The following is a 27,704-nucleotide window of genomic DNA, read 5'->3' as shown; positions in this document are numbered from 1 at the left end:
TTTTTCGTAAAACACCTACATTTTAGTTAAACACTTAAATATATATATGTATATATTTCATAATTATAATGACTAATATCATTATAATTTCTGTATTCAGTTATTAATTTGTATTGTCGTTCCTTTGTGGGTATTTTCATCTGACAGAGAAAAATAACACAGTTGGTAGGTACATGCATTGATTCACAGGTTAAGACGGATGCGAACAGCTCCTCCATCCCGTGATGTTGATCTAGACATCATCGTCATCTTCATCACTGTCCTTCATGGATATGCCCGTCATCCCTCCTTCCCTCACCGACGCCGTGGCCTCCTCCAGGGTCAGTCTGTTCCGCACCGTGTCATACATCTTACTGTTCAGCGTGGAGTCCAGGACGCCCTGCAGCCGGAAGTCACGGTACTTTTTCTGGAAGAACAACCCCCCAAGAGAATAAAAACACTGGTCAGGGTTGGGACTAGCACACAGAGGAAGCATTCTCCATCAGCTGCTAAGGCAAGAGAGGACATGAAGTCAGGAATGCACTGCAATGTTTGGGTACATCTCGATTGTCTAGAGTGGCCACCTTTCCTCATCTCCTTTCCTCCGTCTGAATCATTAAAGAATTAGACAGGTGACAGCAAACAGGCGTCACAATGCGTTCACCTAACCTGTGTTTTCATATCAGTAAAAATGCAGTGGACACAATGAAAAGAGGACACTTAATTGTTCACAATATTTGATACCTTTAGCAAATTACCCATGTGTAGCATTTTCCCCAAAGACACATGTACTAAATCATCAATACACAAGGCACTAAAAACTATATGTTGCATGTCAGGCCAGATCCCATGCATGCATGTACTTATCAGCCCTCACCAGTCACTACTGCACGTATAGGGAGACAGTCTCTCAGAGAACATAAATAAATGTGTGACGTGACGTTATGCTGGTAGGACTTGTTACTGCTCACACTGCACCAAAATCACACTGAAATATTAACAGGGCGAAGAACCAATGGTTGTCAGTACTAGGCTTTCTATCAACCTAAGAGAAGGTAGGTCACAACTCATTTAATAACGGTCACAGATTAAGACGAGAAATGTTGGATTTCTACACTACTTGATTGTGAAATTTGATACATTACTTTGAATGAATTACCAATTGGTTTGGGAGGCCCTGGTAGAGACCTGATGGCTGAGCCTGTCTTACCTTGGCTACTCTGATTAGGATCTTGAGCTGGTAGACATGGAGCTGCAGGTCCATTCGGTCAGTTAGCCACGTACCCAGGAGGTTCATGGTGCTGGTGTACCATTGCTGCAACACACAAACACAGCATTCTCCAGCAAAACACACTCACACACACAAACACACATGTGCACACACAGACAACCAGAATATAGAAAAAGAGCAGAACCAGCATTTCATCGGAATTTACACGCTCACTCCTTCAGGCTCTCTGTTTTTCTCCTCTCTTGTCTCTATCCCCCTCTCTCCATCTCAACAACTCCCTCTCTCAGTCTCTTTCACTCACTCATTCCCCTCTGACTGACTCCCTCTCGCTGTCTCCCTCTCTCAGCTGAGGGGAGAGTAAACTGGAAGCACCTCTTCTATAACCGGAGCAGCAGCTAGTCGGAGCAGCTAGCCGAGAGGCTCCAGATGTTTATCTGTGGGCTGAGTCCTGTTTGAAGTCTAATTGATTGGTAATGATCAGGGCAGGCTGATGCTAATCAGAGTGGACTAGTGCTCAACTGTCAGAGGCAGAGAGAAGTGAGGAGGAGGGGGACATATCTGGGGTGAGTCCGAGTTTGTGTTGCTGAAACTCACTCTGTCAATGAGAGGCCTTCTGCACTGTCCTTTTTACACATGTACAAAAAAGACTCAAGAAATATGAGAAAACATTTTCAGGCCACAAGGAAAATGTTCTATCAGGGAGCTCGATATAAAGTAGGTATCAGTAGCTACTTAATGTTTCAAGTGAATATACCCCAGTAATGACAACAGTATACACATTATCAGTTCCTGCTCCACAAGGTGACGATGTAGCTACTCTCTGGAGTTGTGCTGGGCTAAGTAAGTACAATATAAAGGCCTGAATCACTGTGGTGGCCTGCTGCGAGCGTATCACTGTGGCAGCTTCTTCTCTGCCGCTCTGTGCCTGTGAAGGTATCGCCATGGCAGCAGGGCTGTGATCTTGGCCCAAGAACGACCCCCCGTCTAGAGGCCAGGCCTGGAGTGACTGCTCTCTCTCTCCCGCTCTCTCCCTCAAGCTCATCTTTTCCCTCTATCTGTTTTCCATCTCTCCCTGCTAGCCTCCACATGCTCTCCTCTCTTTCTCTTTGCTTAAATCTCTCACTCACTTTCATAACCTCTGAATAGGGTTATTTCTTTCCACGTTTCATCACTCCCCTCACCCATTATTACTTTAACCCATTATTTCTCTCTCCTCTCACATTCTCTTTCCCAGCCTCAGTTCTGATAATAACCTTCAGTCATCTTCTAGAAAACACTGGTCATTTACTATCAAATATGACATTTCACATCAAACAGAAGCTTCTAAGAGGTTTCTCTTGAGTTGACCACATTCTCCAGAGAAGCAGCAATGAGGAGTAGTGGGATATATATGTTTGTGTGTGTACTCAAGGGAAACTTGGAGACAGACGGACTCTGATGCCAGGCTTGTGAAATGAACAGTGATGGCACTCTCGCTTTGTTCCACTCTGAACAGACTAACAAACCCTAACAAATCTCTCAGAGCAGTAGAACACACCCAGGCACTCACTCTTTTTAGGCTCGATTGGGATCAGCAGGGAGTCTAGCAATAGCTGACAGCCAAAACACGTAATATGGCTCTGAATATATAATGTCAAAACCCAACAGGGATCAAATCTGTGACATTGTGACATTCTAACGAGTTCTGACATTAGGGATTGGATAATGGAGGTTTTGGGGGGTTGTGCGTCTTTGTGTGTGTGTGTGTTCATGTGCCTACGGGTAGGGTTCCACTGCTTCATCACACACATACATACATGAATATCTGCAGGTCCCATCCCCCTTGGCGTGACGAGCTGGGAGGCAGTGAGACCTCCTGCCCCCTGCAACACCAACCTCCTCCCCACGCCCCTTCACCACCACACACACACACAACACCCGGCCTTGAACCTGGGGTTCACACTCATATCTGACATGTTACAGGAAGCCATAACACCTGGCAGGGGGGCAACCAACAGAATTCAGTGCAAATCTGCACACCCCTCCCCTCGTATCCCAATGCATACACACATACACCCGTCCCACAAATACACACACATGAACACACATTCACATTCGTGCGCATACACACATGCATATACACACACACTCCCTTCATTTCACACACCTCATGGGTCCTCACCCCTCCTTTGCGAGGCTGGGACAGAGGACTGGTAAGGGGTCGGCTTAGGCCTTTGTGCTGGGCCCCCAAAAATCACAAAAAAGCAGGAATGCTTGAGGAGAGGCAGGGCCCTCCATGGGGGGTACAGGGGGATTACAAGCAACCTGCGACTCTGCCTCTTTCTGCCCTTGCTGGTGGTAATGTGTGTGTGTGTGCCTTTGTGTGTGTGGGTGTGTGTGCATGTGATTGTGTATGTGTCAGTGCTACATACCAGATTGGCTCTGGCCTGAACGGGCTGGGACCTTGTACTAGGAGTGAGTGTACTGTATGTGTGTGTGTGTGTGTCAGTGCTCCACAGATTGGGCCTGGTTGGTGCGAGGCTGGGGTGTGTAGTAGGTGTCCTGCTGGGACCCAGCTGTGTCTGCAATTAGCGGGAGGCATGGAATGATGATTGTTGCCACGACGATGCTAATGCAAAGTGACAGGCTTAGTTCTAAAGGAGAGGGGAGGTCGCTGTGTTTCAGAGAGACAATGCACCACTACTTTTCCTTTTTCCTCTCACTCACACATACACACACACACATACACACACACACACGCACGCGTGTGCATTCACACAAGTACGCCTCCGCTCTCCAAGCTCCTTAAAATGAAAACCAAACATTCTTAAAAAATCTATTTAAGAGTGGTAGGGCCGATCGAAGGCACAACCTTTCTCCAGCAGTCCTGGCCAGGATGTCTAGTACAGGGCTTTGTTAGTGGTTAAAAAGAGCTGTCCACACTGGTCTCCTGGCCCAGAGAGAGCTGGCAGCCAGGGCCGCTAAATTAGGCCCCCCAGCGGGCGGCTGAGGGGAGGACCCGGGGGTTGAGAAGTCTTTAAATCTGACTACAAGACATTATGCACTTACGACAAAGGGGCAGAGTAATCCTACCTGCTTGCTTTTCACCGCTGCTGCTTGCCTGTTATTGTCTGCTTTATAGCTCATGAGAGGAGGCCCATTGATGACGGAACTCAATTACCATAGTAACTCACACCGGTGACCCCCAAGGCCCCCCCCCCCCCCGTCCGTCCGGCCTGTCCCCCCGTCCCCCCACTGCCCCCCCCATTAGGGCTAAGCTGACCCCAGGGGTAGTCAGTCCTTTCACAGGAAGCTGACGGCCCTAACCATGTCCCTCCACGCTGGGAGAGCACCGCTGCTGCTGTAGCCCTCAGATCCTGCCAGCGCCCTGCGCTCCGCTCTAACCGCTCTCCTTTCTACTTCTCTAAACATAGGGGAGCGCAGTGCTCTGAATGGCAGAATTGAAATAAAGTTTCAGGCTCAGCAAGCTTATGGGCTTCAAACTGTTCTGATTGTGCCGCCTCTACAAAGGAGAGCCCAGCCAACAATTCATTCGCTTCAGCGCAACCTTAAGTGGAACAAAAATCCTCTGTGTGTGCCCAACCACTACTAGATCGCTAAGATAATCAGTCTTTCTTTAAAATAAATTTGAAATAAATCAGACTAACAATAAATGTTCTTTGCATATCTAACACAAGACTGACATAAATGTTTATATCAAAGGAAAGCAAGCGAGAGGGACTCAATCGTTTCTGAACAGTTTTCGGTTGAAATCCGAGTCTCTTACAAAAACACCAGTCACATTACACTAGTGAGTGTCAGTTGAACTGATTACAGTGACCAAATAAGAGAGTACTTTACAAAAACATGGTTAAAAAAAGAGAGAAAGAACTTGTTGTGAAGAACGAAACGGTTGGAATTATGGACTACGCAGCGTCATTGAGTAAACACACAATAAAGGACAGAAAAGCTCAGTGGAGAAAAAAACAGAGCCAAGGTCTGAGCAAAGTGAGCCATTCTCCTCACAAAAGGCCGCTTAGAGGCGGATTGAAGGGCTCAGAATGACGGGTAAAACACTTGTGGGCTTCAGACTCTATAGGGGGAGCGAAATGGAATAAGCCAGCAAGCACTTGAGGATCCCGCCGAGCACCTGAATGGGAAGGAGGGACGGGGGGGCGGAGAGGGGGTGCAGAAGGTGAATGGCCTATCTTTTGGGACCAATTTGCCTCTTTTCACCCTTTTCCCCTGCCTCTCCGCTGACAGATGTACAAAGAGGGACCCGCACCGAGCCTCTTATCCACATGCACCCGCAAGCAGCTGTCACTTTTGTCAGACAAGTTAATCAAACAAATGCCACCATACCTCCCTTTAGATAAATAGAGAGAAAGAGAAAGAGAAAGAGAGAGAGAGAGAGAGAGAGAGAGAGAGAGAGAGAGAGAGAGAGAGAGAGAGAGAGAGAGAGAGAGAGAGAGAGAGAGAGAGAGAGAGAGAGAGAGAGAGAGAGAGAGAGAGAGAGAGAGAGAAAAATTGTGTATGTATGTGTGATCAACCGACCTGATCACCCCCCTTCACCGAACAGTGGGACTTGTCCCACTCAACATAAAAGACAGCTCTATTTAAGTTCCATTTCCCTCGTCTTATGTTATTCATCCATTCCTGTCCTCATTTGGTTTTGACCACTGACATGGACCTCTGGCCCTCTGGGGTAGGTCAGAAGGGATTTATGCCAGAGTCTGAGATCACAGTGAGGGTAGATGGATGGATGGGGGAAACAAAATGCTCCCTCAGTAATTATAAAGAGTCTAAGCTGCTTACAGGCTTCATGAAAAGGAAGCGAAACCTTTTGACATGTTTTCAACAGTCACAGTGAATCAATATACTACCTGTTTGTTATCCTTAGTCTTTTTTTATTCTACCCTACTATCGTCCAGATTCATCATCCATTCCAGAGCCTCTTCTCACTATTGGTTTATATCAATTTAAAGAGATTAGTAACTGGCATGAAAAACAGTAAGAGGACATTGACTCAGTATTGCGTTTATATTAAGATGTATCATGGGTTTACATGGAAAAAACACATCATTGTGGTCCTCTGTGGCTTAGTTGGTAGAGCATGGCGCTTGCAACGTCAATATTGCAGGTTCAATTCCCACTGGGACCATCAATATGAAAATGTATGCACACACTACTGTAAGTCACTTTGAAGAAAAACGGCTTCTAAATGGCAGATATTATTACATATAATATTAAAAAATATATCTCTTAAGAATGGCCTGTGTTATGTTATGTCACGTCCTCATCCTCCTAAGCCATAAACACATTTATTCAACCATATTTGTGACAATGACGCTTTTGTTTTAATAGCAAACATGTTTGCTTCTCTTTTTGTTGATGTAATTTGATATGAAGTTAATCCAATTGATAAAGATCAACAGCACTAAAAACAAAACATTTAAATGAATACAATATAGCATGTCATGAATACAGTATAGTGTTCAATAGGGCCAACGCAGTATTTCATTTGTAAAAGTGAAAAAACTAAATCTCCAAAAGAAACACTGGATGGTGAACAACAACAACAGTAACAAAAACATGGGTAGCACTTTATAAGAACTCCCCTGTCACGACTTCCGCCGAGGCTGCCTCCCCTCCTTGTTCGGGCAGGCTTCGGCGTTCATCATCACCGGCTTACTAGCCACTGCCGCTCCATATCTCATCATTCCATTTGTCTTGTCTTGTCAATTACACACACCTGGTTCTTATCCCCTCATTAGTCTGTGTATAAGTGTTCCCTCTGCCCCCTTGTCCTTGTGGGTGATTGTTTTATGTGAGTTGAGTGTAGCTCGGTGGAGCTACTCGTACCTTGTATTGTCGAGATAGATTATTCCCCTGTGCCTGTATTTTGTTGGAGCTACCTGTACCTTGTATTGCCGGGGTAGATTGTTCCCCTGTGCTTGTATTTTGTTGTCGCTATCCAGCGCAACTGTGTACGGCGGAATAAACTCTGTATTTGGTGATTTACCCTCCTGCGCCTGACTCCTTCTAAACACACTCATCACATCCACGTAATATAGCATTTTTAATGGATTAGTAAATAGTTTATTCATAATTTATTATTCATTACTCCATTCATAAGATGTTTAATATAATGCTTTTTTGGCTGAAAGTTACCATTTTTCATGGAGATTGCAAACCGGAACTCCCATTTTCTAACAAGAATTCAAATGTTAAATAGTTTAATAGTTCTGGGTTAACTGGTTTTGGTAGAAAAGTCACTGCCATGAAACGCTTATGTTAGCATTTTCGGACTAAGTGTGATTTGTATAAGTGTGATGTGAAGTTACAGCTCAGCTGGTAGAGAACGGCGCTTGTAACACTAAGGTAGTGGGTTCAATCCCCGGGATCACCCCATACACAAAAAAGTCGCTTTGGATAAAAGTGTCAGCTAAATGGCATATTATTATTATTATTACATCACAATTATACACATCACACTTAGTCCGCTAACATAAGCGTTTCATGAAGTTACACATCACACTATTACAACAGTGTGACTGTTTTGGAATCAAATGTTCAATATATTTTCTTAAGCATCCTGTATTGTGAGCTTATTGTTTAACCATTGATATCTTCTAGGGGCTATTTTGAGACTTTAAATAGCATCAGGTGCTGCTGGATTGTCTACCAATGGCATGTCAATTTTTTTGTGAGAAATTACACTAGTCATTCAAAACATTTATAAAGTATTTATAAAGTATACAGCGCATTCGGAAAGTATTCAGACCCCTTGACTTTTTCCACATTTTGTTACGTTACAGCCTTATTCTAAAATTGATTAAATTATTTTTGTTTTCAATCTACACACACTACACCATAATGACAAAGCAAAAACAGGTTTTAAGAATGTTTTGCAAATGTATACAAAATAAAAAACGTAAATATTACATTTACATAAGTATTCAGACCCTTTACTCAGTAATTTGTTGAAGCTCCTTTGGCAGCGATTACAGCCTCAAGTCTTCTTGGGTATGACGCTACAAGCTTAGCACACCTGTATTTGGGGAGTTTCTCCCATTCTTCTCTGAAGATCCTCTGTCAGGTTGGATGGGGAGAGTCGCTGCACAGCTATTTTCAGGTCTCTCCAGAGATGGTCGATCGGGTTCAAGTCTGGGCTCTAGCTGGGCCACATATTCAGAGACTTGTCCCGAAGCCACTCCTGCGTTGTCTTGGTTGTGTGCTTAGGGTCGTTGTCCTGTTGGAAGATGAACTTTTGCCCCAGTCTGAGGTCCTGAGCACTCTGGATTAGGTTTTCATCAATATCTCTCTGTACTTTGCTCCATTCATCTTTCCCTCGATCCTGACTGGTCTCCCATTCCCTGCCACTGAAAAACATCCCCACAGCATGATGCTGCCACCACCATGCTTCACCGTAGGGATGGTGCCAAGTTTCCTCCAGACGTGACACTTGGCATTCAGGCCAAAGAGTTCAATCTTGGTTTCATCAGACCAGAGAATCTTGTTTCTCATGGTCTGAGAGTCCGTTAGGTGCCTTTTGGCAAACTACAAGCGGGCTGTCATGTGCCTTTTACTGAGGAGTGGCTTCCGTCTGGCCACTCTACCATAAAGGCCTGATTGGTGGAGTGCTGCGGAGATGGTTGTCCTTCTGGAAGGTTCTCCCATCTCAACAGATGAACTCTGGAGCTCTGGCAGAGTGACCATTGGGTTCTTGGTCACATCCCTGACCAAGGCCCTTCTCCCCCGATTGCTCAGTTTGCCCGGGGGGCCAGCTCTAGGAAGAGTCTTGGTGGTTCCAAACTTCTTCCATTTAAGAATGATGGAGGCCACTGTGTTCTTGGGGACCTTTAATGCTGTGGAAATGTTTTGGTACCCTTCCCCAGATCTGTGCCTTGACACAATCCTGTCTCGGAGCTCTAGAGACTATTCCTTTGACCTCATGGCTTGGTTTTTGCTCTGACATGCACTGTCAACTGTGGGACCTTATATAGACAGGTGTGTGCCTTTCCAAATCATGTCCAATCAATTGAACTTACCACAGGTGGACTCCAATGAAGTTGTAGAAACATCTCAAGGATGATCAAGGGAAACAGGATGCACCTGAGCTCAATTTCGAGTCTCCTAGCAAAGGGTCTGAATACTTATGTACATAAGGTATCTGTTTTTATTTCTAATATGTTTGCAAAAATTTCTAAAAAGCTGTTTTTGCTTTGTCATTATGGGGTATTGTGTGTAGATTGATGAGGAACAAAAATTAATTTAATCAATTTTAGAATAAACGTAACAAAATGTGGAAAAAGTAAAGGGGTCTGAATACTTTCCGAATACACAGTAAATAGCCCACACTTTAGAAGGGGCCACACAAAAATATTGGTACTATATTGGTTTACACGGACCTATATTAAACAACCTATGAGTGATCTTATGAATAATTATTAAATTATGAATCAACTATTTACTAATCCATTATAAATGCTTCATTACGTGGAGTTATTATAAAGTGCTAACAAGTGTACTTTCTTTTCACACTTAATGTCTAAATATACAAACAGGCATGTCTGTCCTGAGACTTTACATTCATTGCATTGTAAAAATTAATACATAAATAAGACAATGTATAGCTAACATTGAAAGCAGGTAATCTCTTCAACATAAAAACAACTCAGGGTCCTCACCCTAGGTCTCATTAGAGCCTTCCTTCCCTCCATTCTGCTGTCCTTTATCTGGCCGTGGCTCTCATCTTCGTCTGCCTGACCCACCCTGCTACAGTTTACTTTGCATGCTGCACAAGAAGCTCAAGTTGATTAAACTGTTCACTTGGTTCTGCGCTTGGCCAGAGCCTGTAAAGTGGTCAAGGGTTCGGGACAGTGAAGTGGTATTGCATCAGGTCTGTCACAGTTATCCTCCTCCTCCTCACCCTCATCATCATCATCACAAGCACAAGCACAAACCAGCAGCAACAAAAACAGTTGGAAGCAGCAGCGCAATCCTCAATCCCAATCCCAATCTCAATCTAACCTAACCCCTCCTGCCCTCCCCTCCGCTGCCCCCGCCAGCCATGAACCAGTTTGCTGCGTGACGATTAAAGCATTTTAACTTAGTCATAAAGTGCAATCTCGCAGATCTGATAACTACCAAGGTCAACGGAAATACTTCAAATCAATCAATGAGCTGGGCCCTAATCCCCAGGAGGCAGATTAAGTGTATAATTTACCCGTGTAATCTGTGTATGTGTGGTTGGCCAGGGAACAGCTAGACCATGCCCACCACAGGCAGCTCTCTCTCTGTCCCCTGGTGCTGGAGGCTGGAGGCCCACACCAGGCAGCTAGTGTATCAGTGCAGCGCTGGATTTGGCCCCAGCTAAAGAGATGTATTTTTTAATCAATGATCTCTGCATTAAGTCGATGAGCCCTTACGTTAAGCACAGCTGTTTTAATCTTAATCTCTTCAGCTGTTCTTTCAAGATCTACCAGAAAGAGTAGTATTAGGAGGGGTGTATGAGGAGGAAAACAAATTAATTTTTCTTCTTCCCCCCACACACACTCGCTCTCTCATCCCACTCCATCCCTCCCTCTCCCCCTCCCCATTTCCCTGCCCCTGAATTTAACAAACTTAGCCATCTGACTGCGAGTTTCATCTCTTTATCGCTGCATACAATTTGGTGCTGCTTAGGCAGCTTGGAAAAATCTGTCCTCTGTAAAACCTACAGCACATCACAAAAGCCATCTGTACTTTGGGAACAGTTCAGCAAGATTAATCATTACTGATGAATAATTCCCGCATCACTCTCCCCACACACAAAAACCCACTCACATAGACACACACACATACATGCGAGAACGCACAAACACACACACACACACCTGTCCGAGCCTCAATTTTCACAAACAAAATTGTATTATTAAAGCAATCACAGAATGTTTGGATTGGGGTACGTAAAAATGGCATGAATCAAATAGTATTTTTCTCACTGAATGCAATAACAATTTTTAAAAAACAAGTTGTTTTACCCTCTTGACATTGAGCTATAGAGCTGTGCCTAGACAGCAGCCTTTACTGACAGAGAAGAGGTCAAATCCTCAAATAATGTTATGTTTTACAAGCAACCCCCCCCCCCCCCCCCCCCACCCCCCACCCCGCCCTCCAATCTATGTCACAACATAGGCATTATTCACTTTCTAATATGTCTCCAATCATAATTCATTTCTTGGGCATTGTTGTTTTCTTAACATACTAATGTATACCCATATGGTCAGTCTGATGTCAAACGGCACCCTGGGCTAAAGGCAGTGCTGCTGACACATATTTAAATAAAGTGAACCATATCCATGTAATCTCCTTAGGCTGCATTTACACAGGCAGCCCAATTCTTATATTTTTTTCCAGTAATTGGTCTTTTGACCAATCAGATCAGCTCTGAAAATGATCTGATGTGAAAAGATTTGATTGGTCAAAAGACCAATTAGTGGAAAAAAGATCAGAATTGGACTGCCTGTCTAAACACAGCCTTATTGTGGCTGATGACATAAGAGTGTCTGCTAAATGACGAAAATGTAAATGAAAATGTACTGATGTCTTGGAGAAATCCATGTCTCCACTCTAATTAACCCAGAGGCAACATAAGGTATGCCTCCCGATCAACTGGCCCCCTCACACACACACACACACACACACACACACACACACACACACACACACACACACACACACACACTAAATGTCATCAGGACCCAAGGGATTAGGGTAGAGGGGAACAATTGAAAGCAGAAATTGTTTTATGGGGTTACTCCTCAGCCATTGCTCAGGTCTAAGGCTGAGGGTGGGTATTAGAATGGATCCTTAGGAAGGGCCCTAGCCACGCCCCTAACACTATAATCTGACCTTAACCTCTATCAGGGGTACTCTATTTGAGAAGGTCCGGTCACACAAATTTCTTAGATCGTAAAGGTTTGAATGGGTATTGTCATTTATCGGCATAGTAACAAACCCCCACCTTGCAATCTATGCAACCCCAAACTGTTCAAACTGTTCAAACTGTTCACACCTATCTTGTTGGTGGAGATTTCTCTTTTCTTTTCGTTTTAAAGCTAATTTCCTGCAATTCTACACATTTTGCCATGAAGCTCAGGGGGGAGGGGGAACACCAGTGCCCTGGGCACGTAATCTGGCCATGATAACTACAAAATGTTGATAGCTGGTTAGCCTAACTTACCTATCTAACTTACCTAGTTAACATGGGCTAGTAGTTGATCAACTGACCATTTCTGACAGGTTATAAATAGCTCTCTAAGGTCTGTCAGTGAATGACATAACAAGAGGAAAACTGCCCATGCACTACCAAATTTTGAAATTGCACCTTGTGCATTCTACAATTACAACTCTCAACAGCATTAAGTTGAAAGCCCGACTGAGTTCCCCCCCCCCAAATATTGTTTTCATTTATTTTTTAATTGTATTTTTAAGTCGGGACCCACGGTCCGTATTGACCCCGTTCTGGGTCCAGATCCGGACCGCGTTCCCCTGTTGAGTATGGCTGCTCTATAGGGCTAAGACATGCCCACCACGCATCTGACTGGTCTGTTGGCACCTTCTAAATTAACTATTCTAACGGGTACCAAGTCTACCAACAAAACGCGGAGAAACAAATCATTGCTGGTGAAAAAAAAAATGTATGCACTCACTAACTGTAAGTCGCTCTGGATAAGAGCGTCTGCTAAATGACGTAAATGTAAAATGTCAAATGAAGATCAAAAGACAAAAGAGAGAATTTAGATTTAGATTTTGGTCTGCATGTGTGAAATGTACATAAGGGATATTCATTTGTAGGCATTGTGCGATTTCAAAAGTAATCCCATTATGATCAGCAGTACACAGAGTAATAATAATGTTCAGGCCAAAAGGTCCTTTTATAAGGTCAACATCCTTATCTATTAAATTGTGTCTATTATGATCAAATAGAATTCAAATCTTGTCTCCTGATAATCTTCACAGCCATCTATTATGGGATGCCATCAAAACACCTCAAATGAAACTCAATTTCATATGAAAATTGATGTCCTGGATGGGCATGGGGTGGGAAAAATTGTTGATTTCTTGAAGGGAAAGGAATATCCTAGTAAGAAATGTATTTAGCCAACATAAAGACATTTTGATTACACTTACCTTTACAGTTGGCTGTTCACTTTATTTAAAGCTGTGTTAGTTTTATTTTTTTTGTCTTAGAAATAACATTGTAAAATGGTAATAACTACTTGATTACCTAAACATAAAAAATAAATCATCAAAACAAGAACCACTACATAGTGGGTCGGGACCCACTTGTGGGTCGCGGCAGGGGCCCAAGTGGGTCGCGAGATGAGAAATACATTTTCGGGATAGAAAAATGCCTTCAGTGTAAACTTAAACGACTAAAACCGAATAGAAAGTATGTAGAAAAGATAATGGATTTATACATTGTTCAATAATAGCCTATAATCTTTCAGAATTGAAAATCAACAAAGTAAAAGCTAGACAATATGTCCTGCATTGATTTTGCTATAATATTTGCGTATAAGAGCACATTAGCTTAAAAACTGCAAAATGTTCTCTCAGCTCCATGGCAAAATGTATACAATTTCAGAAAATTGGCTTTAAAATTGCTATATTTTCTTTCAGCTCCATGGCAGGATGTATGGAATTGCACGAGATTAGCTTTGAAACTCCAGAATTTTCTCTCCGCTGCCAAGATAATATTTTTTACTTATTCTTTGGTCGGAGAGTACGACCCTGCCTTACACAGGAAGCGGCACAGGTCCTAATCCAGGCACTTGTCATCTCCCGTCTGGATTACTGCAACTCGCTGTTGGCTGGGCTCCCTGCCTGTGCCATTAAACCCCTACAACTCATCCAGAATGCCGCAGCCCGTCTGGTGTTCAACCGTCCCAAGTTCTCCCACGTCACCCCGCTCCTCCGCACACTCCACTGGCTTCCAGTTGAAGCTCGCATCTGCTACAAGACCATGGTGCTTGCCTACGGAGCTGTGAGGGGAACGGCTCTGATCAATCCCTACACCCAAACGAGGGCATTGCGTTCATCCACCTCTGGCCTGCTGGCCCCCCTACCTCTGCGGAAGCACAGTTCCCGCTCAGCCCAGTCAAAACTGTTCGCTGCTCTGGCACCCCAATGGTGGAACAAGCTCCCACACGACGTCAGGACAGCGGAGTCACTCACCACCTTCCGGAGACACTTGAAACCCCACCTCTTTAAGGAATACCTGGGATAGGATAAAGTAATCCTTCTACCCCCCCTTACCCCACCCCACCCCACCCCCCCAAAAAATAAACATATTGTAAAGTGGTTATCCCACTGGCTATAAGGTGAATGCACCAATTTGTAAGTCGCTCTGGATAAGAGCGTCTGCTAAATGACGAAAATGTAAAATGTAAATGTCTGTATGTTTTTTTACCGCTTAAACCTTATGGTGGGTCGCGACTCAAAAGAAACCTCAATTAGTGGATCACGAAGCAAAAAAACATTTGAAAGCTGGAGAGAGCTTAGTGCATGTATGTACACTACCAGTCAAACGTTTTAGAACACCTACTCATTCAAGGGTTTTTCTTAATTTTTTACTATTTTCTACATTGTAGAATAATAGTGAAGACATCAAACTATGAAATAACACATATGGAATCATGTACTAACCAAAAAAGTGTTAAACAAATCAAAATATATTTTATATTTGAGATTCTTCAAATAGCCACCCTTTGCCTTGATGACAGCTTTGCACACTTTTGGCATTCTCTCAACCAGCTTCACCTGGAATGCTTTTCCAACAGTCTTGAAGGAGTTCCCACATATGCTGAGCATGTGTTGGCTGCTTTTCCTTCACTCTGCGGTCCGACTCATCCCAAACCATCTCAATTTGGTTGAGGTCGGGGGATTGTGGAGGCCAGGTCATCTGATGCAGCACTCCATCACTCTCCTTCTTGGTCAAATAGCCCTTACACAGCCTGGAGGTGTGTTGGGTCATTGTCCTGTTGAAAAACAAATGATGGTCTCACTAAGCCCAAACCAGATGGGATGGCGTATCGCTGCAGAATGCTGTGATAGCCATGCTGGTTAAGTGTGCTTTGAATTCTAAATAAATCACAGACAGTGTCACCAGCAAAGCACCCCCACACCATAACACCTCCTCATCCATGCCTTACGGTGGGAACTACACATGCAGAGATCATCCGTTCACCCACACCGCATCTCACAAAGACACGGCGGTTGGAACCAAAAATCTCAAATTTGGACTCCAGACCAAAGGACACATTTCCACCGGTCTAATGTCCATTGCTCGTGTTTCTTGGTCCAAGCAAGTCTCTTCTTCTTATTGGTGTCCTTTAGTAGAGGTTTCTTTGCAGCAATTCGACCATGAAGGCCTGATTCACCTCTGAACAGTTGATGTTGAGATGTATCTGTTACTTGAACTCTGTGAAGCATATATTTGGGCTGCAATTTCTGAGGCTGTTAACTCTAATGAACTTATCCTCTGCAGCAGAGGTAACTCTGGGTCTTCCATTCCTGTGGCGGTCCTCATGAGAGCCAGTTTCATCATAGCGCTTGATGGTTTTTGCGACTGTACTTGAAAAAACATTCAAAGTTCTTGAAATTGTCCATATTGACTGACATTCATGTCTTAAAGTAATGATGGACTGTCGTTTCTCTTTACTTATTTGAGCTGTTCTTGCCATAACATGGACTTGGTCTTTTACCAAATAGGGCTATCTTCTGTATACCAATCATACCTTGTCAAAAAACAACTGATTGGCTCAGATGCATTAAGAAGGAAATACATTCTACAAATTAACTTTTAAGACGGCACACCTGTTAATTGAAATGCATTCCAGGTGACTACCTCATGAAGCTGGTTGAAATAATGACTAGAGTGTGCAAAGCTGTCATCAAGGGTGGCTATTTGAAGAATCTCACTTTTTTGGTTACTACATGATTCCATATGTGTTACTTCATAGTTTTGATGTCTTCACTATTATTCTAAAAAAAATGTGTTTGTCATTTAGCAGACGCTCTTATCCAGAACAACTTACAGTTAGTGCATACATTATTTTTAATTTTTTTACTTTTTTTCATACTGTCCCCCTGTGTAGCTCAGTTGGTAGAGCATGGCGCTTGCAACGCCAGGGTTGTGGGTTCGATTCCCACGGGGGGCCAGTATGAAAAAAATACAAATAAATAATGTATGCACTAACTGTAAGTCGCTCTGGATAAGAGCGTCTGCTAAATGACAAAAAAATAAAAAAATAATAATAAATAAAAAAAACTTGAATGAGTAGGTATTCTAAAACGTTTGACAGGTAGTGTATTTCTTCAAATACAGTGCATTCGGAAAGTATTCAGACCCCTTGATTTTATCCACATTTTGTTACGTTACAGCCTTATTCTAAAATTGATTAAATAGTTTTTTCCCCTCATCAATCTACACACAATACCCCATAATGACAAAGCAAAAACAGGTTTGAAGAAATTTTTGCAAATGTATTAAAATTAAAAACTGAAATACAAGATATACATAACTATTCAGACCCTTTACTCAGTACCTTGTTGAAGCACCTTTGGCAGTGATTACAGCCTCGAGTCTTCTTGGGTATGACGCTACAAGCTTGGCACACCTGTTTTTGGGGAGTTTCTCCCATTCTTCTCTGCAGATCCTCTCAAGCTCTGTCAGGTTGGATGGGGAGCGTCGCTGCACAGCTATTTAAAGGTCTCTCCAGAGATGTTCGATCGGGTTGAAGTCCGGGCTGTGGCTGGGCCACTCAAGGACATTCAGAGACTTGTCCTGAAGCCACTCCTGCGTTGTCTTGGCTGTGTGCTTAGGGTCGTTGTTCTGTTGGAAGGTGAACCTTCACCCCAGTATGAGGTCCTGAGCGCTCTGGAGCAGGTTCTCATCAAGGATCTCTCTGTACTTTGCTCCGTAATTATTTCCCTCGATTCTGACTAGTCTCCCAGTCCCTGCTGCTGAAAAACATCCCCACAGCATGATGCTGCCACCACCATGCTTCACCGTAGGGATGGTGCCAGGTTTCCTACAGATGTGACGCTTGGCATTCAGGCCAAAGAGTTCAATCTTGGTTTAATCAGACCAGATAATCTTGTTTCTCATGGTCTGAGAGTCCGTTAGGTGCCTTTTGGCAAACTCCAAGTGGGCTGTCATGTGCCTTTTACTGAGGAGTGGCTTCCGTCTGGCCCCTCTCCCATAAAGGCCTGATTGGTGGAGTGCTGCAGAGATGGTTATCCTTCTGGAAGGTTCTCCCATCGCTGGAGCTCTGGCAGAGTGACCATCGGGTTCTTGGTCACCTCCCTGACCAAGGCCCTTCTTCACCGATTGCTCAGTTTGGCCGGGCGCCAGCTCTAGGAAGAGTCTTGGTGGTTCCAAACTTCTTATATTTAAGAATGATGGAGGCCACTGTGTTCTTGGGGACCTTCAATGCTGCAGACATTTGTTGGTATCCTTCCCCAGATCTGTGCCTCGACACAATCCTGTCTCTGAGCTCTACGGACAATTCCTTCGATCCCATGGCTTGGTTTTTGCTCTGACATGCACTGTCAGCTGTGGGACCTTATATAGACAGGTGTGTGCCTTTCGAAATCATGTCCAATCAATTGAATTTACCACAGGTGAACTCCAATCAAGTTGTAGAAACATCTTGAGGATGATCAATGGAAACAGGATGCACATGAGCTCAATTTCGAGTCTCATAGCAAAGGTTCTGAATACTTATGTAAATAAGGTATTTCTGTTTTTTATTTTTAATACATTTGCAAACATTTCGAAAAACCTATTTTCACTTTGTCATTATGGGGTATTTTGTGTAGATTGATGGGGGAAAAAATGCATTTAATCCATTTAAAAATAAGTCTGTAACGTAACAAAATATTTTTGAATGCACTGTAAGTATTTATGTACATTATGTATGTATGTATGGGGTGAATCTACAGGGAGATGGGCCATGTTAGTAGATGTACACAGGAAGATTATTTGACTCTGAATTATGCCACTGGGCATAATGTGTTAAAACAAATTTGACATGAGAGATAAGTTCCATTTCAAAATATATAGCTAAGCGAGAACGGGGGGGGGGGGGGGGTGGGAACAGAAACATAAGAAAATGTGCTTGGAAAGGTTTAGAAAGTAAAGCTGAAAGAAATGTTGAAAGGCATTGTGGTTCAAGTGAGAAAAAGAAACAGATGGAAGGAAAGGGAAAATACACAGAAAAACCAAGCGCGTTTTTATGCCTTTTTATCTCTTAGCCTAAACACACAGAAACAGCAGCAGAGAAGTATCACGCCTTGGTCATATTGAGTGGAGCGACAAGAAAAGGACAACAGTGATGGAGTCCTGCAGTGCAGCAAGACACCTTCATACGCCACATTACTGCCAGAGGGAGAACAGATAGAGAGTGACATACAGAGAGGGAGAGAGAACGAGAGAGAGCGATTGAGGCCTCTGCTATAATCAGAGAAGAAATGCTCTTCTGAGAGAAGAAGATACAAGGCAAACAGCAGGTCAAAGCAGCAAGAGAAACAAACATGGTGAAGAGACACATTCACTCAGAGAAGACTGATAAGAGAGAAGCCAATTCATGCCAGCAGGCCTTCAGGGAAGCAACATACGCACACATGCACGCACACACACACAGGTGCAATCTGCGGTCCTCCCTCGAAAAGAGTAGTGGACAAATTGGTCAACGTGCATCACAAAGGATTATTTAGATAACCTGGATGATGTTCCAAGCTATTTCTTAAGACAGTGTTTTCTTTTCTAATTTCTCCCTCAACTTAATTCACTCTCTAATACTCACTCATTATATTTCTCTCTGTCCCTTTCTTTCATTATTTATATCTCCTCCTTAAGCCCTCATTACAATAAGCCCAGGGTCAGAGGCCCTCCTTCCTGTTTGTCTCTCCTATGAGGAAGAATATGTATTGGACACAGTTCCAAATGTCTTGTATACAGTCCAATGTGGGGAACTTATCAGCAGTGAGTGGGGAACTGGTCAGCATAACCCAACCTACTAACCCTAACCTTTTGATCTGATTATTAATGTTCCTACAGATCAATTAGTGGATGAACACAATGTATTCTAATGGCTGAAGACAGAATCTAGACTGGGGGATGTAAAGACGGTATTAAGTCATCTTATAGAAAGGCATTGTATTGTGTGGCCTTTAATTGATTAACCCTTGTTTGCTGACTCAGAGAGAGAACACTGCTTAAGAAAATCCTCCTTAAGGTTTTGCACGTCTCAAACAAACAGACATAAAAAGACACAGAACACTGCAGTAGAATAGACACAGGCTAGAGCATAGTGTATTCAGACTGGAGGGAAGGTTTGGAAGTAAAGGGGGAGAGAGAGAGAGAGAGAGAGAGAGAGAGAGAGAGAGAGAGAGAGAGAGAGAGAGAGAGAGAGCTACTTGTACAGCTGTGTAAGAGAAGGCAGAGAGCTGTTCAAAATGTGACTTATCCCTCAGAGCAGACTGTTCTATCACATTTTGGAGAGCCTCCCCCTGTAAGGGAGGAGAAGGCATTTCTTACTTACATCAAATAACCTTTCTATGTAAACCTCCTCATTGACCTTATCCCGCAGCATGTCCTGAGAATGGCGCACAAAGGTCACGTAACCGTCGGCAACATCCATCCCAGGCTTCTGCAGGACACACCACACAGAGACAGAGAGAGGGAGTTGAGAAAAAGAGAGGGAAAAGGAGTAATTAGCCAAAGAAAAACAGATACATTGTCTCACCAAGGCACTGAACCCTGTTGACTCCATAATAAACATGGTGACCAGCAAAGTGACATAAGACATGCATATGAAAAACGGACAGGTATTAAAATAAACATTCAACTAAAGTGTTATCAAATTGTCCTTTTCATCTCAGAGAAATCATCTTAGAGTTTATGGTTGACATTTCTGGAGAGGTGTTTAATTTGCAGTGTGTATAGACCCAGGGATATGGCGGTCTTTGTTACTGAACTTCCTATTAGAGATGTGTACTTGGCCCAGAATCATCCGTCACAGTCTGGAAATGTGCAAAGTGAACAGAGGAGCCAGGAACACATGATCAGGCTGCTGAACAGATTGTTAGGAGGGCTGCCATTTCTCATACCAGCTCAAATATTCACACAGGACAATGAGTTTGCAAATAAGACACTCCATTTGTGTGTGTTTATGTGTGTGTTTATGTGTGTGTGTTTATGTGTGTGTGTTTATGTGTGTGTGTGCCTTTCCCACTCCCGCCTCTTCTCCGGTATATGAAATGCTTCCTCCCATGCCAGCGGACGAGGTAATATGAATGTGTAATTATCAGCCACTGTAAACTGAATTTAGTTAGTTAACACATCCCTGAGTGGTTCCAAAGGGTGCAAATTAGTATGTTTCTCCACTGTAATTGTATTTTGTGCATTAAGTAAACCATTACCATGCAGAAGCTAGGGCTCTGGCCCTGCGGACATAAGAGTCCTAATCACAGATTCACTGACAAGGCATTCATTTAATAAGTGCCTTGTTGACATGTGGATCGATTGGCAGTTAAGTGATACTCCTCTGAGGTGCTGTTTAAAGCATAACACAGCGAGCATTCTGCCCCAGAGGCAGACTCCTGGTGTGCTTTTGTTACACAACACAACAGAGACACTCACAATGTGTGCCCCATGGCAGGCCTACCCAGCTGATTCTGCCCATAACCATATGAATGACAAAAAACATGGCAAGATATGTGTGCATGCACATAAACAAATACAAGAATGACTCACACAGAGACACACATGCACGTACTCATACACACTTGGACTGGGATAAGAGAAACACAAGAACTGATAACAACACTATTCTCACTTACAGGTACATCCACATACTTTGATGCAGCTTTCACCTTGAAATGAGACAGAGAGATTAGGTGAAAAGGAAAGACATGAGATTCCAACTGTGCAACTTCCTCTATTTACAAAAGCTGTTTAATGTGAGTGTAGCTTCAGTGTGCGACTGCAATATGCTTAAGTACGGTGCCTTGCAAAAGTATTCATCCCCCTTGGTGTTTTTCCTATTTTGTTGCATTACAACCTGTAATTTAAATGGATTTTTATTTGGATTTCATGTAATGGACATACACAAAATAGTACAAATTGATTAAGTGAAAAAAAAAAAAAAAAAAAAGTTAAATTTTTTTAAACAAAATAAATAACGGAAAAGTGGTGCGTGCATATGTATTCACCCCCTTTGCTATGAAGCCCCTAAATAAGATCTGGTGCAACCAATTACCTTCAGAATTCACATAATTAGTTAAACAAAGTCCACCTGTGTGCAATCTAAGTGTCACATGATCTGTCACATGATCTCAGTATATATACACCTGTTCTGAAAGGCCCCAGAGTCTGCAACACCACGAAGGGGCACCACCAAACAAGCGGCACCATGAAGACCAAGGAGCTCTCCAAACAGGTCAGGGACAAAGTTGTGGAGAAGTACAGATCAGGGTTGGGTTATAAAAAAATATCTGAAACTTTGAACATCCCACGGAGCACCATTAAATCCATTATTAAAAAATTGAAAGAATATGGCACCACAACAAACCTGCCAAGAGAGGGCCGCCCACCAAAACTCAAGGACCAGGCAAGGAGGGCATTAATCAGAGGCAACAAAGAGACCAAAGATAACCCTGAAGGAGCTGCAAAGCTCCACAGCGGAGATTGGAGTATCTGTCCATAGGATCACTTTAAGCCGTACACTCCACAGAGCTGGGCTTTACGGAAGAGTGGCCAGAAAAAAAGCCATTGCTTAAAGAAAAAAATAAGCAAACACGTTTGGTGTTCGCCAAAAGGCATGTGGGAGTACTCTAGTCAGATGAGACTAAAATTTAGCTTTGTGGCCATCAAGGAAAATGCTATGTCTGGCGCAACCCAACACCTCTCATCACCCTGAGAACACCATCCCCACAGTGAAGCATGGTGGTGGCAGCATCATGCTGTGGGGATGTTTTTCATTGGCAGGGACTGGGAAACTGGACAGAATTGAAGGAATGATGGATGGCGCTAAATACAGGGAGATTCTTGAGGGAAACCTGTTTAAGTCTTCCAGAGATTTGAGACTGGGACGGAGGTTCACCTTCCAGCAGGACAATGACCCTAAGCATACTGCTAAAGCAACACTCGAGTGGTTTAAGGGGAAACATTTAAATGTCTTGGAATGGCCTAGTCAAAGCCCAGACCTCAATCCAATTGAGATTCTGTGGTATGACTTAAAGATTACTGTACACCAGCGGAACCCATCCAACTTGAAGGAGCTGGAGCAGTTTTGCCTTGAAGAATGGGCAAAAATCCCAGTGGCTAGATGTGCCAAGCTTATAGAGACATACCCCAAGAGACTTGCAGCTGTAATTGCTGCAAAAGGTGGCTCTACAAAGTATTGACTTTGGGGGGGGGTGAATAGTTATGCACGTTCAAGTTTTCTGTTTTTTGTTTTATTTCTTGTTTGTTTCACAAAAAAAAGTATTTTGCATCTTCAAAGTGGTAGGCATGTTGTGAAAATCAAATGATACAAACTCCCCAAAAAAACAATTTTAATTCCAGGTTGTAAGGCAACAAAATAGGAAAAATTCCAAGTCATGCCAGGAAATGTAGTCGCAAAGTGCACTCAGAAGTTAATTCGACTTCTATTACAATGTTCAGGAAACCTACTAAAATCCGTAAACCTACTAAAACCTTTTAATGCTTTGGGAGTGTTATCATGAGCAAAATGCTGTATGCATTCTGAAGATATATTTGCTGAAGGTACATTATTTGAACAAGGCTATTCCTACCCTATGATGAATAAAATAATTACAAGATCAGGGTCCAGTTATGTATGCAGTGTACACTGAGAACGAGGTGAACGAGAGAAGGAATGCGTTCTTACTGTGAAAGAGAGGAAGGAGGAGAAGAGTGTGCCCTCGTCGTATCTGGACAGTTTGGCTAGGACACTCTCTAGAATGACCACAAACTGACGGACAGGGAGTTGCGTTACTGGCAAGTCCAACACATTAAAAACAACATTCATGTCATATCACTTTCAGATATGAGTAAGACAGTAACAGCACCTTTGCTACCAGTAAGGTGATCATCTCCTTCACAGTCTCCTCTATGAGAGCGTCGATTTGGGAATGGTACTGTCTCTGTTAGGAAAGAGACATGTTAGTGACAATGTCAAGTCCAGCTTCCCTCCTTTCCCTCCCCTTCTGTTTGTTGCTACCAGGTCTCACAGTAGGCCAATATGCTAATCAGTAGTGTGACAGCATTCTTATGTCTCCACGTGAGCCATGTAAAAGACCTCAGACTAATTAATTATGCTCTGGTAATTGGTACCTGTCTCTAGATTGTGCGGATATGAAGACTCTTACATCTACTCCATGTATATTCAGTACCATCTACACATATGCTAATGAAAAACAAAACAATTAAAGTGTTGGAAGACTGGTGAACACTGCAATGACTGCTAATTATACATTTGGGAACAAGGGGTGAGATTTCAATTGAATTGTTAGCCACACTTACCCAATCACTAACAAACTTTCACAAGATAGAGAAAAGAAATAAAATATATAGACATGGTGATGGTGAAAAAGCAAGCAACTACAGCAAAATCACATATTCAAGCAAAAGCAAAATCAGGAGACAAAGCAATCGCAGTAAGTGCCATTGAAACTATTGTAAGTGAAAACCTTGACAGAAATGCATATACAGTATGTACTACAGTCGTGGTCAAAAGTTTTGAGAATGACACAAGTATTGGTCTTCACAAAGTTTGCTGCTTCAGTGTTTTTAGATATTTTTGTCAGATGTTACTATGGTATACTGAAGTATAATTACAAGCATTCCATAAGTGTCAAAGGCTTTTATTGACAATTACATTACATTTATGCAAAGAGTCAATATTTGCAGTGTTGACCCTTCTTTTTCAAGACCTCTGCAATCCACCCTGGCATGCTGTCAATTAACTTCTGGGCCACATCCTGACTGATGGCAGCCCATTCTTGCATAATCAATGCTTGGAGTTTGTCAGAATTTGTGGTTTTTGTTTGTCCACTCGCCTCTTGAGGATTGACCACAAGTTCTCAATGGGATTAAGGTCTGGGAAGTTTCCTGGCCATGGACCCAAAATGTCGATGTTTTGTTCCCCGAGCCACTTAGTTATCACTTTTGCCTTATGGCAAGGTGCTCCATCATGCTGGAAAAGGCATTGTCCGTCACCAAACTGTTCTTGGATGGTTGGGAGAAGTTGCTCTCGGAGGATGTGTTGGTACCATTCTTTATTCATAGCTGTGTTCTTAGGCAAAATTGTGAGTGAGCCCACTCCCTTGGCTGAGAAGCAACCCCACACATGAATGGTCTCAGGATGCTTTACTGTTGGCATGACACAGGACTGATGGTAGCGCTCACCTTGTCTTCTCCGGACAAGCTTTTTACTGGATGCCCGTAACAATCGGAAAGGGGATTCATCAGAAAAAATGACTTTATCCCAGTCCTCAGCAGTCCAATCCCTGTACCTTTTTCAGAATATCAGTCTTTCCCTGATGTTTTTCCTGGAGAGAAGTGGCTTCCTCGCTGCCCTTCTTGACACCAGGCCATCCTCCAAAAGCCTTCGCCTCACTGTGCGTGCAGATGCACTCACACCTGCCTGCTGCCATTCCTGAGCAAGCTCTGCACTGGTGGTGCTCCGATCCCGCAGCTGAATCAACTTTAGGAGACGGTCCAGGCGCTTGCTGGACTTTCTTGGGCACCCTGAGGCCTTCTTCACAACAATTGAACCTCTCTCCTTGAAGTGCTTGATGATCCGATAAATGGTTGATTTAGGTGCAATCTTACTAGCAGCAATATCCTTGCCTGTGAAGCCCTTTTTGTGCAAAGCAGTGATGACGGCATATGTTTCCTTGCAGGTAACCATGGTTAACAGAGGAAGAACAATGATTTCAAGCACCACCCTACTTTTAAAGCTTCCAGTCTGTTATTCTAACTCAATCAGCATGACAGCGTGATCTTCAGCCTTGTCCTCGTCAACACTCTCACCTGTGTTAACGAGAGAATCACTGACATGATGTCAGCTGGTCTTTTTGTGGCAGGGCTGAAATGCAGTGGAAAAGTTTTTTTGGGATTAAGTTAATTTTCATGGCAAAGAGGGACTTTGCAATTAATTGCAATTCATCTGATCACTCTTCATAACATTCTGGAGTATATGCAAATTGCCATCATATAAACTGAGGCAGCAGACTTTGTGAAAATTAATATTTCTGTCTTAAAACTTTTGACCACGACTGTACTATACAACATGTATTGTATAAGCACACCATTACATAATATGTGCATATAGAAAGAAATAGAAACATAGAAATTTTGATCCTAAGTGAGCTGGAGCTCCTGAATCCATGCAATTAAGAGAATACACATCTAGCACACAGTTGGTGAGCACAAAATGATTTTCCCAAAGTGCCTTGGTACTGATCCGGGATGGATAACTGATCTGTATATCCAGTGCAGCATGCTCTGTGATATATCAGAGAAATCAGAGTGAAATATCAGAGAAATCACTATTAGACATCACTAGAATCATAAACATGATATTCCCTCTGGAATATAATAGGTGAAAACTTTACACTGATTCAAACACTGTGTAAATATGCATGTTGTTGTGAGGCTGTGGAGGTGGACTGGTATAAGATGGTATCGTATGTCTGATAGAAGACCAGTTAAAGAAGTAGGTAGGGGGCCTACTGTACCTCCTGTCCCAGCTCCATGGCACACAGCTTGGCTGACTGGGCCTTTGCATCCACCATCACGTTGAACATTGTGCAGATGGACTGAGGCACGCGGAAGTCTGTGGTCCGACTGCTCTTCTGAAGCTTGGCTTCAAAGGCCACCCGCGTCCTTTAGACAGGGAGATTAAGGAGAGAGGTTGCAGAACTATACACAGACCTACAATGTGTTTGTGTAATTGTGTGTAAGCAAGTGTCTCATTCAGGCCCATCCTCTCACCGTTTGATGCAGGACTCGATCATGTCGCTGGACATGAGTTTCAGCCTGCTCTCTAGGTGTTTACCAAACTCCTCCTCAGGCCAGTGCAGGTCTCTGATGAAGGTCTGTAGAGCGTCCAGCTTCCAGAACAGGTCCTCGGACGTCCCCGAGCCATTACTGGACAGGAAGCACAGGGCAAAGGTTATAGCACTGGTACTTAACAGGGGTACACATGGGGGGTAAAAGACTACATCAAGGGTCAAAGAGGATGGGGAAAATCCAGGTCTCAGGATTCAATTTCTTTGGGTTATTTTTAACATTTACTGATGGGTTAAAATATTTTGAATGAAAGACACTTTATCGTTGACCTGTTCCTGGCCAATGTGGTTCTATGAATTGCGTTCTCCAAGGTACCAATCAGTCTATGGTAAAAAATAAATATACATTAATATGTATTTGACCAATCAATAATCACAGTGAGTTGAGTGGTTATTAGAACAAGGGAAACAGTAGGGGTCCATGCACACTGTAGGTTGGTCAGTTAGTTAGTGCACTCTGGGAAAACATACTATGAAGGGTGGGGTTCTTTTCCGATGCGGTGGAGGAGACTGTGTCCCACTCCCATTCCCTGTCCCCTTCCCCCAAACTGTTTAAACAGAGAGAGCAGCTCTCTCCAGCCACACAGGTCCCTCCAGCCACAGTGGGGCCTCCTCACAACTAGCGCCCACAAGTAAGAGCTCCAACACAGGGTAAACAGGGACCTGTCCTCCCTTCCACAGACTGGAGGTCAGAGGGATATGATGGAAAGATACAAACTCAACACTTTTAAACTCTGGCTTTGGTTTGGCTTCATTTAATAATTGTTTATCATTTTGCATGAGTCCATTCTGTTGTTTTTTCATCAGCTTAAAAATTCATTTGTGTCTTTCCACCCTTCAGTTCAAACACATGCAGTAGGAGGAAAATGAAAAGCCGTTGATGGTTCTGCATTTCGAAACACTGCCTACTTTAACCACACTCCCCATGCTAGGGCCTTGGCATGAACATGGCTGCTTGTAGAACAACAACAACACTGGGACAACTGGGGGTCCTGGCAACAGAACATCAGATCACTGGCAGTGTTTAATTACATATTTTAGAATTGGCTAAGCCTGTTTTTTCCTAATTATCAACAATGTGCTCGTGTAAATGCTATATTTGAGAGTTTTCCTTTGTGAGGTGAGTTTGGTCTTTCTGGCTTATTTACGGAATAGTAAACCTGCGTCTAGTTTAGGACTATCTTTGGCAGAGCACTGCCTTTACATTTTGACAGAGAATGTATTCCTTTAATTACGATGGAGGTGAAAGGTGGTTGCTATTAGTTTTACTTCAGAGACAACTTTTACTTTGGGAGGATACTTCTGCTTCATCTCATTGGCTGTTGAGTGCTTATTTACAAGGTATCAAACCTTGGGACATGGAATCCAAAACTTGGCGACA

General features: G+C 43.1%; 1 protein-coding gene across 1 annotated transcript in view; it reads right to left on the bottom strand.

Moving 5' to 3' along the window:
* Positions 1 to 232: 232 nt before the first annotated feature.
* Positions 233 to 27,704, bottom strand: part of cadpsa (Ca2+-dependent activator protein for secretion a) — a gene marked incomplete at both ends in the record, with an annotated part of 176,643 nt that continues 149,171 nt past the window's right edge. The window contains 8 exons of the mRNA XM_084173711.1: positions 233 to 406; positions 1,190 to 1,294; positions 19,786 to 19,893; positions 21,086 to 21,118; positions 23,137 to 23,220; positions 23,318 to 23,392; positions 25,991 to 26,138; positions 26,247 to 26,402. Coding sequence (XP_084029837.1) covers positions 233 to 406; positions 1,190 to 1,294; positions 19,786 to 19,893; positions 21,086 to 21,118; positions 23,137 to 23,220; positions 23,318 to 23,392; positions 25,991 to 26,138; positions 26,247 to 26,402 — 883 coding nt within the window. The remainder of the gene's footprint in view (positions 407 to 1,189; positions 1,295 to 19,785; positions 19,894 to 21,085; positions 21,119 to 23,136; positions 23,221 to 23,317; positions 23,393 to 25,990; positions 26,139 to 26,246; positions 26,403 to 27,704) is intronic.

The sequence above is a fragment of the Coregonus lavaretus genome (assembly GCF_964263955.1).
Source record: "Coregonus lavaretus genome assembly, chromosome: 12".
Taxonomy (NCBI): domain Eukaryota; kingdom Metazoa; phylum Chordata; class Actinopteri; order Salmoniformes; family Salmonidae; genus Coregonus; species Coregonus lavaretus.
This window is presented reverse-complemented; position numbering and strand designations above follow the sequence as displayed.